Raw genomic sequence first — 14669 nt, forward strand, 5'->3', positions numbered from 1 at the left:
TTGTGACCACTCCATGCTTCTTCTGGAATGACTCCTTGCAAACTTCTGGTTGGGCAGCGATTCAGTAGATACACTGCACATGATACAGCTTCAGCCCAGTATTGCTTGGGCAACTTCTTTGCTTTGAGCAGACTTCTTGCCATGTCAAGAATCGTGCAATTCTTCCTTTCAGCTACACCATTCAGCTGTGGTGTATAAGCTGGTGTTGTCTGATGTCTGATGCCTTGTTGTGTACAAAAGGCTTCAAAGTCATTTGCTGTATATTCTCCACCTTGATCAGATCTCACGGTTTTGATCATGTAGCCACTTTGCTTCTCCACAATTGCTTTAAAATCTTTAAAACAATTGAATACTTCTGACTTCCTCTTCAGAAAGTATATCCACGTCTTTCTACTAAAATCATCAATAAACGTGAGGAAGTACCTATTTTGTCCAGTCGACATAGGTGTTATTGGGCCACACACATCTGTGTGCACTAACTCCAGTGGCCTCTTTGCTCTCCAGTTGACTTCTTTGGCAAAACTGGATCTGTGATGTTTGCTGAGGACACAACTCTCACAGACTTCATCTGGATGATCAATGTGGGGCAAACCTTTGACCATTTTCTTGCTTGCTAGCATCTTCAAGCTCGTGAAATTCAGATGTCCAAGCCTCAGGTGCCAAAGCCATTCTTCACTGTTGGTGATGGCACTCAAACACCTTGCTGCATCATACTGGATGTTCAAAGGAAACATCCTATTCTTGGACATTTTCACATAGGCCATTAATCTCCCATTGTTGTCTCTAATTGTCAGATGACAATTCTTCGAGTAAAAAGTATATCCTCTCTCCAAAAGTTGACCTAAACTGATCAGGTTCTGCTTTATGGCTGGGACATAATAGACATTGGCGATGTGGCTGGAATCGCCATTCTTCAACTTGATTGGGATGCTGCCTTTACCTTTGAATGGAACCTTTGTGGTATCTCCAAAAGTAACCAGACCTTGCTTGGTCTCATCTAGATCACTAAATAACTCTCGATAGCCGCACATGTGATTGCTGGCTCCAGTATCTAGATACCATATATTTTCCTGTTTCTCGCCAAGTTCTTGTTGGACAAGAAATGCAGCTTCTTCTCTGTCATCCTTCTCTACATAGTTGGCTTGCTCACGTATCTCCAACGGAGCTTTCCTTCTGCATTCAGTGCTATAGTGCCCAAATTGATTGCAGCTATAACATTGGATATTCCTCTTGTCACGGTTATTGTAACCGCCTCCTCTTCCTCTAGGAGTGAATGCTTGTTGTCTTTGGCCTCCTCTGGTGGTATTTCTGCCACCTCTTCCTCTGAAGCTTGTATTCCAAGAACCTCTTCCTTGGAATCTCTGGAATCCTCCTCTGGATTGTTGACTTCCTGCTTGAGTGGTATATCCACCTGTTGAAGTCTCCCCTTGCTCATATCTGTCCTTGAGAGACAGCTTTGCTTGTAAGGCATGCTCGATGGCCTTATCTCCATTTCGCTTTACAATCTTCTGCTCATGAGCTTGCAAAGAACTCATAAGTTCATCCACTGTCAACTTGTCCACTTCCTTGGACTCTTCAATAGCGACAACAACAAAATCAAATTTTGGATCTAGGGATCTCAAAATTTTCTCAGTAATTCGAGAATCGATGATGGCTTCTCCATTTCTCCTCATCTGATTGACTATCACCATAATCCTTGTGTGATAATCAGAAATAGATTCCGAGGACTTCATTTGCAATAACTCAAATTCACCTCGCAAAGATTGAAGATGAATCTTCTTGATTCTGTCAGCACCTTTGTATTTTTGTTGGAGAGCCTCCCATATATCATGTGATGTTTCAGCGGAAGCAATGATCTCGAACGTATCTTCATCAAGACCTTGGTAGATGATGGTCTTTGCTTTGTTGTCCTTCTTTCTGTTGACTTTCAGGGCTTGTTTCTGTGCCTCTTGTAAAGCTTCTTCTTCTTCTTTGGACTCTGGTTCATCATAACCATAGTGTACAATCTCCAAACACTCTTGTGAACCAAGGAATGCCTTTAATCTGATGCACCAACTATCATAGTTGTCTTTGGTCAGCTTCGGGATGAGTGTTTGTGTACTTTCTGTAGTCATTTTACTCTTTTAATGACTATATCTCCTTCTGGGAGTTGAATTTGGCAAAACGGACACTGTAGATCGATCCAGAATGGTCGCAATAGTCGGGAACCGGTCTGACTTTGTAGAAATCGGGTCCGAAAATGGGTGAACCGGTCAAAAAACCAATTCTGGGCGTCGGGCGGTTCGCTGGGTTGAACCGGGAATATTCTGTGGAATATTCTATCTGCTCAGCTCCGGCTAATAGCGGCTCGGCTTGAAAAAGGGAATATTCTAGGGAATATTCTTCGGCTCGGCTGGAGGCTTGGCTTGAGGCTCGACTCGGCGCGGCTTAACGGCTCAAATATGGCGCGCGTGTGGCTCAGTCGTCGTCTACCTCGGGGCGCGTGGGATGCGCGTGGGCAAACAGTGCCGAATATTAAGGGGGCGCGTGTGGCTCACCCCGGTGTCTGATTGAGCTGATTTTTGCGGCAGTGAGTTCGTATGGATGAGCTCTACACGGTGGAATGATCAAAACTTGTTTTTGACAACTTTGAAAATTCGGCTATCCCAGAAAATACTTCTGTTTTCTGACGAACGGGGCTCTGATACCAATTGTTGGTGGGAGGAACCATTGGTGGTGGCTTTGAAACACTCAGAGGGGATAAAACACAAAGTTTTATTTCAAGAACACAAGCTTACAAACACAAAATAAACTTACAACAAGCTTAACAATACACACCCTCTCTTTCTCTCTAGTGTTTCTCTCTATTCTCTCTACTCTCCCACACATAATAACATAAGCTCAGCTTGCTATTTATACACGAATTCAAAACAAGATAATTCAACCTTTCCAAGTGTGAAGGCGGCTGTGGACGGTGGTGTGAAGGCGGCTGGCAGCTGCGGCTGGTGGCTGGCGGCTGGTCGGTGGCGGCTGGTGGGTGGCAGCTGGTGGTTGCCTTCCTTGACCATCTAGATTGAGTTTAATATTCAACACATACAGCATAGGATGAAGAGAATTAAAAATCCAAGAAAGGACCAATGAATTGCAGTTGATCCATGCAGACTCTTCTTTTGAACTAGATGATGGACAAATAATAGATCCATCTACAAAGCCAAATTTGCTTTTGGCTTGGAGTGCATACGTCATAGCACGACGCCATATGGGATAATTTTCTTCTTTTAGAAGACAGGTTACTAACGTTGTTTCTGGGCTGTCAGAAGCATGAAGGATGTATGGTGATGAAGCGTCAAGCTTAATTTGGGTAGTATTTGATTGAGCATTGCTTAAAGAATTTTCTTCGGCCATGGAAAATTTAGGATTTTAACTGCTCTGATACCATGAGAAATTATAAAATGAGAGCTATTCAACTCTTATCTTTCATTACTGATGAATGATATTCTTATATATAAGAAGAAGTTTCAATTAACTCTTAAATCAAGAAAACTATCTTAAATCAAGGAAACTAAAATAAGATACAAATCAATACAAATCAAGCAGTAAACCAAGGATGCTAAATAAGGAAAATAAATATCGACAGTTGACTTGCTAATGTTAACAAAACCTTTAGGATTATAACGTACACATATTCACACAGAAAGAGGTATACAACCACTTCCTTATTACATCACAGCATGGCAATGGCATAGAGCTATATGCAGAGACCAAGGCTTTGAGTACTGCCTTATTATCAAATAAGGGAAATTCACAAGGTATTTATGTAGGGTTCACCCATTCTTGAGTCTGGAGATCCTCCACAAGTTTTCTATCCAAATGGAATGCTGTGGTGATGACAGCAGGATTAATAGAGGGACTGGCTCCAAAGATTGCATTTGCTACTGTATTTACTCCTGGATTTTGACTTGTTAATGCAGCGATAGCAACTGCTGGAGTTTTTCCAATATTCAACTGAAAGTGAACGAGGCCAAATGGAAACACAATGAGATCTCCTGGTTTTAGAATCTTTGCAAAGAGACGATGATCAGGGTTTGACGTGACAAAACCAGCATAAAGAGTGCCCTTCACAACCAATAGAAGCTCTGACGCTCTAGGGTGATAGTGCGGAGGGTTCAGGCCACCATTTGGAGCAAAATCTATACGTGCCATAGATACACCAAGAGTGTTAAGTCCTGGCATTAGATCGGCCGTCACTGTATTAACGTGCACTCCAAGTTGATTTGATGTGTTTCCAGGAACATCAAACCCAGAAAACGAGAAATCATCTGGAGTGTAAAGGCTTGGATTCTTGCAAGATTTCCCATTGACAAGCACTGCACACACAAACAAAGCCTTATTAGTTGTCATGCAAATTCAAAATGAATAATATATATAAAAGCTCGTCACTCGAAAATATCATATAATTAATTTGACTGCATGGTCCTGTCATGTCACATATTTTATGTGCTCAGCTATGTATTGTGATCATAGAATTCGACGGATACAGTGAATATATATAGACTCAGGTTGAATCGGGATCGTGAAATTTAAATGAAAGATTGAAAAATGACAAAAGAAAGAGAAGAAATCAGTATGTACCAGCAGAATCAGTATCATTTATGGCTACACATGTCTTGAAGGGGGCTGGGGACATAGGCATGCATTAATCATTGATATCTGTCCCTTATATGAGGTTAGGGGAAAAAAATACAAAAACCATCTATCGATCCAAACAGTTGAAATCGTTCACCCCTTTCTTAGTTTGAATTAGAGTTTGAATCGAAGAAGAGAATATGGAAAATAAACGTTTTGTTTTGTTATATGTGGATGATCTTTTAGACTCCTAAAAAAAAAGTACTGTTTTCTAGGCTCCTCAAGAATGAACGATCATGACACTACGTACCTCAATAAAATTGAAAGCAACATCGTTTCCAGAATTTAAAAGGTATAGTTTAAGTTGAGACTATCAATGAATTAATTTTGTCCATATCTTGAATTTTATATGAGTTAATAAAAAATTAGATTTTAAAACCTAATGTTTTTTTAAAAAATATCGTATTGTTTTTAATATTACCTAATTATCACGTGATTGTTCCACACCCTATGCATATATGCCATCTTGTTGAAACCTCTAGGTATATCAGATTTGATATATTTTCAACTATTTTACATAAATATCTATACCACTTGAAAATACGTACAGCAGATAGGATGCTTATTATAAAAAAAAAGCAGCTGGGATGCTTTAATTTTTATTTAATAATTTATACCCTCAATTTCTTGGTCGTACGTACGTTATCTTGTACTCGCACTTGTTTCATCCCTATCTCCTAGCTTGCTTGCTATGGTGCCCTGGCTTAATAAAACTAATTAGTATGAGGAAACAAGAGGGCAATTATCCGAAAATACATCAAGTTCTGCATGCAGGCTGATTAGGCAAGATTAATCCTATCCCTCGCACTCCAAAAAAGTCTAACTTTTCATCGTGAAACCCATGCATCTCTATTTTTTTGGCTTGGAAATAAAAGTCAAAGTGTTCAATCATATATAGTTTGGGAGGATGATTTTGCCTATTTTTCTTAAAATCTCTGCATTAATCATTGATATCTATCCCTTATATGAGGTTAGGGGAAAAATTACGAAAACCATCTATCGATCGAACAGTTGAAATCATTTACCCCTTTCTTAGTTTGAATTAGAGTTTGAATCCAAGAAGAGATTATGGAAAATAAACGTTTTGTTTTGTTATATGTGGATGATCTTTTAGCCTCCTAAAGAAAAAAGTATTGTTTTCTAGACTCCTCAACAATGAACAATCATGAGACTACGTAACTCAATAATTCAAGTTCAAATAATATTGTTTATGAAAAAAATTATAAAATACTAATGAAAAAGAAAATTATTATTTATGAAATAGTACTTTTGGTATTCAAAAAAGGGAGGTTTAGTCATCGCTAATGCTCAAGTTAATTTCAATATACTCCTGATATTGAGTTGAAAAAATGAAAAAGAAAAAACAACTCAAGTCCATTAATTAGAAAATAATATAAAAATAGAAAAAATATGTTAAAGAAAAATATTGTTAGAGAATAATATAAATCATATTTTGGGACCTCACCTAACAATTTAAGCTTTTGGATTGAATTGATTTTTTAACATGATATCAGAATCTTGATGACCAAGTGGTCACAAGTTTGAATCTCACCATCCCTATTTATTTGATAAAAATTAAGCATAAAGTAATTTGGATCTATACAAGTTTCAAACCCAAAGGGCTTTCACTTGAGGGGGTGTGTTAGAGAATAATATAAATCATATCTTTCATATTTTTGGGTTGAATTAGTCAGTTTGAACCGGTTTCGGTTCGGTTTCAGTTTTTTTTAAAAAAAATTTGGTTTGCTTATTTTTTTTTTATAAAAACCAAACTGAACCGAAAATAATCACCCCTAGCAGCAGCTAACATTAGTGGCAGCGCAAGAGAAAAAGAAGAGAGAGTGATTTTCCTGCTATGATATCAAGTTAAGTTAAGAGATTGATTATATATGAATTGCAATGATTATTAATGACTGCAACCATTTTTTGTATTTATATTTTTAGGGTTATATACAATACAAAAGTGGAATATAAGATGTGTAGCCTCTTTCCATAATAACCCCTTTCTTAGTTTGAATCCAAGAAGAGATTACGAGAAATAAACGCTTTGTTATATGTGGATGATCTTCTAAAGTCATGCTGAAGAGTTTATGAGAAATAAACGCTTTATAATTAAAAATAAAAATTTGAAATTAAATGAAGTCATGCTGAAGCCGCTCCAATTATTGAGAAGACCCGGCCTCCAATGACTGTGCCAATAATTAAAACTATTTTTCAACATTCTCGTCAGAATAAATAAATAAACAAACACAAATATTTATGCTTGCAGTCAGTGGTAGAAGTTAATTTGAATACACTCCTGATATTGAGTTGGAAAAACTGAAAAAGAAAAAACAATTGAAGTCCATTAACCTCCAAAAAAGAATGAAGAGGTTCTCTTCAGGAGTAGAAGAATTGAAAAATCTAGAAGTTCTTGATGATTGAGTAACTAATTAAGAACACATTCCTTCTTAATCCTCGTGATTAAACAGCACGTTTTTGGCCAATTAAGAGGCGTAAAGTATCTTGCCTCCATTTAGCCATCGTCACTGTTGTTAGTCTCTGCTTGGTTATTTAATTAATTAATTATATTGCTCCAAAAATGTAGATTTAACTAGTGAAGGTGCGTTAGAGTTTCATTATATATACAATCGTCAAAGTCCAATCTTCGCTTGATAAAAAAATAATAATTACTTGTTGAAAAAAGAAATTAAACAATCTCATAGAGTTTCATAACCTATAAATACCCATGCTCCTGCATGCAAGCTCTCACGCCTTACCCAACAAACAATACCCAAGAAGGAAAAAAGAGAAGGAAAGAATTAAAGGTAGCAAGCCAAAGAAGAACCATGATGAAAGTTGCTAATTTGATAGCAGTTTTTATTCTCTTGGCTCTGGCTTCCTCATTTGTCACTGCCTATGACCCCAGCCCCCTCCAAGACTTCTGCGTAGCAATAGATGATGCTAATTCTGCTGGTACATTCAAGATTGTGATCTTTCCGAATCACGAACTATTATATTTATTTCATTTTGAATTCGCATTCCAACTGATTACATTTTGCTTGTGTCTGCAGTTCTTGTTAATGGAAAATTGTGTAAGAATCCAAGCCTCGCCACTCCTGATGATTTCTCGTACTCGGGGCTTGATGTTCCTGGAAACACATCAAATCAACTTGGAGCACGTGTTAATATCATTACAGCCGATCTAATGCCTGGGCTTAACACTCTTGGCGTATCTTTAGCACGGATAGACTTGGCGCCAAACGGTGGCCTAAACCCTCCACATTATCACCCCAGAGGATCGGAGGTTCTGCTGGTTTTGGAAGGCACTCTTTATGCTGGCTTTGTCACCTCAAATCCTGATCATCGTCTCTTTACCAAAATCCTAAAACCAGGAGATCTCTTTGTCTTCCCATTCGGCCTCATTCACTTTCAATTGAATATTGGAAAGACTCCTGCCGTTGCTATTGCTGCATTAACAAGCCAAAATCCAGGAGTAAACACAGTAGCAAATGCAATCTTTGGAGCCAGTTGGCCTCTTTATCCTGAAGTTCTCACCACAGCATTCCATTTGGATGAAAAACTTGTGGAGGATCTCCAGAGTCAAGAATGGGTGAACCCTACATAAATACTTTCTAAATTTCCCATATTCTTATAGTTGATATGCGATAATAAAGAAGTGCTCTATGCCTTCCCCTTTTAGAGTCTGTGTTTTTTTGAACGTTCTCCACCTGTTTCGTTAAGCTAATAATTTCTCTGTCAGGTGTCATGTTGCTGAAGGGTTTATGCTCTTCAGTTGAGGTTTCGATCCCTTTTGGATTATCCACGTCCGCTCTGTATTTTGATTAACATAAGATGGCAAGCTGCCAACTTCTTTTCATCATGTACCAAGTTTATGTTTTGTTTGATTGTATGTTGTCACTTTCTTTCTTTCTCCCGAGGTTCTTTCCTCTTGGAGCTTTTTAATTTACGTACGCACCTTGGCTTACCAAAAAAATAAAAAAAATGGTATCAAAAGATTTTTTCCCGAGTAAGCAAGAGTCAAAATCAAGACCATCACCAATTAAAAAGAAATCCAGCCTCGATCTCGAACAAAGAATGATGAAGGTAGAGTTTAGGACATAAAGTTGAGCTTCAAAATCTGAATGTAATTTATTTATATGGAGAGAAATAAGAAAGTTCACCGTTTTCATCGTTGGCCTCCTACAAGAAGAGTGTGCAAGGCAAAGACGTGCCACATAAATCATGAATTTTTTTTAATAACTAAAAGTGTTGCATTAAAACGCCAAATTAAAGATGGCGGGAAGGACAATATACAAATCTGTAGCAAATTATCAATATTTTTTCTCAACAACCCTCAACCACCCTCTCCTTTCCAACCACCCTCTCCTTTTCAGCCACTATATTGATGCTTCCCCTTCTCATGTAAAAACAAGACAGAAGATAGAAGAGAGAAACGAGAGAGAAGAAAGAGTGCAGTGTGTGTGCAGAGGAAGAAGAGAGAGTGCAACTGTGAGAGAGAGTGCAAGTGCAGATTAGAGAGAAATACTGAGTGTAAGAGTGAAACACTGGGTTTGAGGGATTGTACTGGGTTGAGTTGAGTGTATGTATCATTCCTCCATTAATATACAATCTGCTACCTCTGTGGACGTACCCGGTTTTTGGGAACCACGTAAAATCTGCTTGTTTGTGTTTTATTTGTGTTTGCTTTCGGTCCAGTATGCACAACAAATTGGTATCAGAGCATTAGGGAAGCTTAAACACAGAAAAACACGTTTTTCAGCTCTCTGTTCAAAGTTGCAGAATTTTCAAAGTTCTCAGATCTTGATTTTGACCAGCTGCGGAGATTCCTCTCGTCGATACGAGTCCGGCGATATAAGGATTGTCGAAATCGGAGTTGAAACGAGCCCTGTAGAGCTCGCCGAAGTTTCGCCGGAAAACTGCCAGAAAAACCAGTCAGTGCCGGAATTCTCGCCTGAGAAGACAGCCACGTCATCCGACACGTAGGCGATGAGTCATCATCCACGTCATCAACAGAGGGTCCACATCGCCCTGTCATCAGCCACGTCATCCAACAGTGGTAGAATATTCTCTTGACAGAATAAGAATATTCCGTTAACAGTAAGAGAATATTCCTGTGACAGAATATTCTTTATTAGAGACAGAATATTCCTTTCCTGAGTCAACTCGGTCAGATTGGTTTTTTGGCCAACTCAGTGATTTTTTGACCCGTTTTTGGCCGAGTCAAGTTGGTTCCTAGCATTTTCAACCATTCCGGACACAACTGTGGTGTCCGTTTTGTTAAACAGCATACCAAAGTTACTGTTTTGGCACTTTTGAGCATAAAAGTGTGTGTTTTAACAAGTTCGGGATTCCATTTGTAATCCAAAGACGTCATAATGGCTGATATTCCAGAAGAAAAATCAGTGGGGAATGCTAGTATACCTCCACAATACATCCCGGTATCGAATACCAAATTTGAGGTGGAGAAGTTTGATGGGAAAGGTAATTTTGGCATGTGGAAATGTGAAGTCATGGATATGCTTGTCCAAATGAATTTAGATTTCACTCTAGAAGATAGACCAGAGGATCTGGATGATAAAAGCTGGGAAAGGATAAATCGGTTGGCTTGCAGTTCCATCCGACTTTGTCTTGTAAAGGATCAGAAGTACGCCTTTTCAGAACAAAACTCTACAAAGGAATTATGGCAAGCACTGGGGGACAAGTTTATGAAGAAGAGTATAGAGAATCGTCTCTACTTGAAGAAAAGGATCTTCCGGTTGTAGCATAAGAAAGGTACTTCTATGAATGAGCATCTAAATGATTTCAATAAAATGATAGCTGATTTGAAGAATTTAGATGTGGAAATTGATGATGAAGATAAAGCTCTACTGTTATTAAATTCACTGTCTAACACATATGAACATCTTGTCACCACTTTACTGTATGGTAAAGAAAAGATTAAATTCATTGATGTGTCCAATGCTTTGGTGAACAATGAGTACCAAAAGAAGGACCAGATTGTTCACAAGAGTCAATGTCAGAAGCATTGACAGTTAGAGGCAGAACAAACCCCAGAAGATTTCGAGGGCGAGGGAGATCTCGCTCAAAATCCAGAGGAGAATCATCAAACAGACGATATCTTGCAAAAGATGAGTGTGCCTTTTGTCACAAAAAGGGGCACTGGAAGAAAGATTGTCCAATTAAAGGCAACAAGGAAAAAGATGAACCAACTGTGAACGTTGCACGAGATGAGGATGAACGAGACTCTGCATTCATGGTCTCATCACCAGAAAACCATTATGGTGAATGGATTCTTGATTCTGCATGTTCCTATCACATGTGCCCTAACAAGCACTTATTCTCGAGACTCGAGGAGTTCAATGGAGGAGTTGTGTTGATGGGTAATGATGATGTTAGTGAGATCAAAGGGATTGGGACTATCCATCTGAAGATGCATAATGGGGTAGTCAAGACACTAACAGATGTACGGTATGTACCTGATTTGAAGAAAAATCTCTTCTCACTTGGAGTCCTAGAATCCAGTGGTTATAAGATTATCATGCATGGTGGAGTCTTAAGAGCAATCCGTGGTGCATTAGTTGTCTTAAGAGGCACGAGGAAAGGAAACTTATATTTCCTGGATGGATCTACAGTTACTGGTACAACAGCTGTCTCCAAGAGCATAGAAGATGATGAAGCAGATAATTCCAGACTTTGGCACATGCGCTTAGGGCATGATGGTGAAAAGGCTTTGCAAGGATTAGTCAAGCAAGGTCTATTAAAAGGCGCCAAGACTGGGAAGCATGAGTTCTGCGAGCATTGTGTTTTTGGAAAACAGACAAGGGTCAAGTTTGGCACTACGGTACACAACACAAAAGGGATCCTAGATTATGTTCACACAGACGTATGGGGACCTTCAAAGAATGAATCTATTGGAGGTAATCGTTGGTTTGTTACTTTTATTGATGATTTCTCAAGACGAGTATGGGTGTACATGATGAAACACAAGGATGAGGTCCTTGATATCTTTCTAAAATGGAAGAAAATGGTGGAGACTCAAACTGGAAGGAGGGTTAAGACTCTTCGGTCAGATAATGGTGGTGAGTACACTTCAGATCCTTTCTTTGAAGTTTGTCAGAATGAAGGGATCAAGCGACATTTTACTGTTCGCAAAACACCACAACAGAATGGAGTAGCAGAACGCATGAATCGCACATTGGTGGAGAAAGTCCGATGTATGCTATCACATTCGGGACTAAGCAAAGTGTTCTGGGGCGAGGCATTAAACTATGCTCGTCATATTGTTAACCGGTTACCTTCAGCAGCATTAAATGGAAGAACCCCCTTGGAGGCATGGTCAGGCTCTCCTGCAAATGATTATGACTCTATGCGTATATTTGGTTGCTCAACATATTATCATGTTACTGAGTCCAAGCTAGATCCTAGAGCCAAGAAAGCTATATTTTTGGGCTTTAGTGGAGGAGTAAAAGGCTACAGACTCTGGTGTTCTGAATCAAAGAAAGTGATTTTGAGTAGAGATGTCACTTTTGATGAGTCTGGCATGTTACAGCAAGAGAAATCACAGGAGAAGGAAAAACAGTCTAGTGATGCACAACAGGTGGAGTTGGAGACTTCAGTCATCCCTATAAAGACTGTTCAGACAATCCCTACTGAAGGAGATCTAGATGAAAGTTCAGATGAAGAGGATGCAACAACTCCAGCAACCACACAACAAGAATCCATTGCAACGAGTAAACCGAAAAAAGTTATGAAGAAACCTGCTCGGTATTGTAACATGGTGGCTTATGCACTTCCAGTGATTGATGATGGAATCCCCTACACTTACAAAGAAGCAGTACAGAGTGTAGAAAGTGCAAAATGGAAAGAGGCAATGGATGAAGAGATGAAATCTCTCCACAAGAATCAGACTTGGGATTTGGTACAACTCCCTAAAGGAAAGAAGACAATTGGTTGCAAGTGGGTATATGCTAAGAAGGAAGGTAATCCTGGAAAAGACAACATCCGATTTAAAGCAAGATTGGTAGCAAAAGGCTATGCTCAGAAGGAGGGGATATATTATAATGAGGTATTCTCTCCAGTTGTTAAGCATTCATCAATCCGTATTCTGTTAGCCTTGGTTGCACAGTTTGATTTGGAGTTAGCCCAACTTGATGTGAAAACTGCCTTTCTACATGGAGATTTGGAAGAGGAAATTTACATGTCTCAGCCAGATGGTTTCAAAGTCACTGGGAAAGAGAATTGGGCTTGTAAACTGAAGAAGTCATTGTATGGATTGAAACAATCTCCTCGCCAGTGGTATAAGCGATTTGATAAGTTCATGGCAGAACATGGATACACACGGAGTCAGTTTGATCACTGTGTATATTTTCGCAAACTTCTTGATGGTTCTTTCATCTATTTGCTCTTATATGTGGATGATATGTTGATCGCATCGAAGAGCAAGGTGGAGATTGATAGACTGAAAGCTCAACTGAGAACTGAGTTTGAAATGAAGGACCTTGGAGAAGCTAAGAAGATTCTTGGCATGGAGATTCAGAGAGACAGAAGAAAAGGCACAGTCTGTTTGACACAGACCCAATACTTGAAGAAAATTCTACAGAGATTTGGGGTAGATGGTAAGACCAAGCCTGTAAGCACACCTTTAGCTCCTCATTTTAAGCTAAGTGCTTCAATGTCTCCACACACAGAGGAAGAGCGCAAGCATATGGCTCAAATTCCTTATGCAAATGCAGTTGGTGCATTAATGTATGCAATGGTTTGTACGAGACCAGATATTTCACATGCTGTCAGTATGGTGAGCAGGTATATGCATGATCCTGGAAAGGGTCACTGGCAAGCAGTTAAGTGGATTCTACGGTACATTCATGGCACAACTGATATTGGTTTGAAGTTTGAGAGGGATGATAGACTCGGACAAAATTTAGTTGGTTATGTGGACTCGGACTATGCTGGTGACTTAGACAAGCGTCGTTCCACAACAGGCTATGTGTTTACACTTGCTAAAGGGCCTGTAAGTTGGAGGTCAACGTTACAATCAACAGTAGCTTTGTCAACAACTGAGGCAGAGTATATGGCAGTAACAGAAGCTTTCAAAGAAGCTATTTGGTTACATGGGTTGATTGAAGATTTGGGAATTGTTCAAGAGCACGTGGTTGTCCATTGTGATAGTCAAAGTGCTATTTGTCTTGCAAAGAATCAGGTTCATCATTCCCGCACCAAGCACATCGATGTTCAATTTCATTTTGTTTGAGAAATTGTGGATGAAGGGGATATTCTGCTACAGAAGATTGGTACCACAGATAATCCAGCTGACATGCTCACAAAATGTGTCTTAGGGATCAAGTTCCAACATTGTTTGGACTTGGTCAACATCTCTCGGTGTTGAGCACCTTCAGGGTGCAGCGCCATATGGCGCGTTAGAGGCAGCATTGATTGATCACGAGGATTGGATGGAAAAATCTTGCCAAGGTGGAGATTTGTAGCAAATTGTCAACATTTTTTCTCAACAACCCTCAACCACCCTCTCCTTTCCAACCATTATATTGATGCTTCCCCTTCTCATGTAAAAACAAGACAGAAGATAGAAGAGAGAAACGAGAGAGAAGAAAGAGTGCAGTGTGTGTGCAGAGGAAGAAGAGAGAGTGCAACTGTGAGAGAGAGTGCAAGTGCAGATTAGAGAGAAATACTGAGTGTAAGAGTGAAACACTGGGTTTGAGGGATTGTACTGGGTTGAGTTGAGTGTATGTATCATTCCTCCATTAATATACAATCTACTGCCTCTGTGGACGTACCCGGTTTTGGGGAACCACGTAAAATCTGCTTGTTTGTGTTTTATTTGTGTTTGTTTTCGGTCCAGTATGCACAACAAATCTGCACAACACTCAAGTTTAGCATATTAAACAAACGAAAAAGGAAAAAGACCAAGAAAACCACAAAACAGAGCAACAACCACAGGATGCAGCTTTGCCTCCACGCAAACAAAACTGCCAAGCTAAACTACC

At 39.3% G+C, this 14669-nt stretch overlaps 1 protein-coding gene and 1 pseudogene across 1 annotated transcript; one reads left to right on the forward strand and one right to left on the reverse strand.

The window, feature by feature from the left end:
- Window positions 1-3792: 3792 nt before the first annotated feature.
- Window positions 3793-4676, reverse strand: LOC133699403 (germin-like protein subfamily 1 member 16; annotated as a pseudogene).
- A 2756-nt stretch (window positions 4677-7432) lies between these two features.
- Window positions 7433-8569, forward strand: LOC133698213 (germin-like protein subfamily 1 member 16). The gene is made up of 2 exons (XM_062121066.1): window positions 7433-7620; window positions 7719-8569. Exons 1-2 carry the CDS (start codon window positions 7494-7496, stop codon window positions 8270-8272), a joined length of 681 nt encoding a protein of 226 aa, XP_061977050.1. The 5' UTR covers window positions 7433-7493; the 3' UTR covers window positions 8273-8569.
- The last annotated feature ends 6100 nt before the right edge of the window (window positions 8570-14669 follow it).

Source organism: Populus nigra, chromosome 7 (genome assembly GCF_951802175.1).
Source record: "Populus nigra chromosome 7, ddPopNigr1.1, whole genome shotgun sequence".
NCBI lineage: Eukaryota > Viridiplantae > Streptophyta > Magnoliopsida > Malpighiales > Salicaceae > Populus > Populus nigra.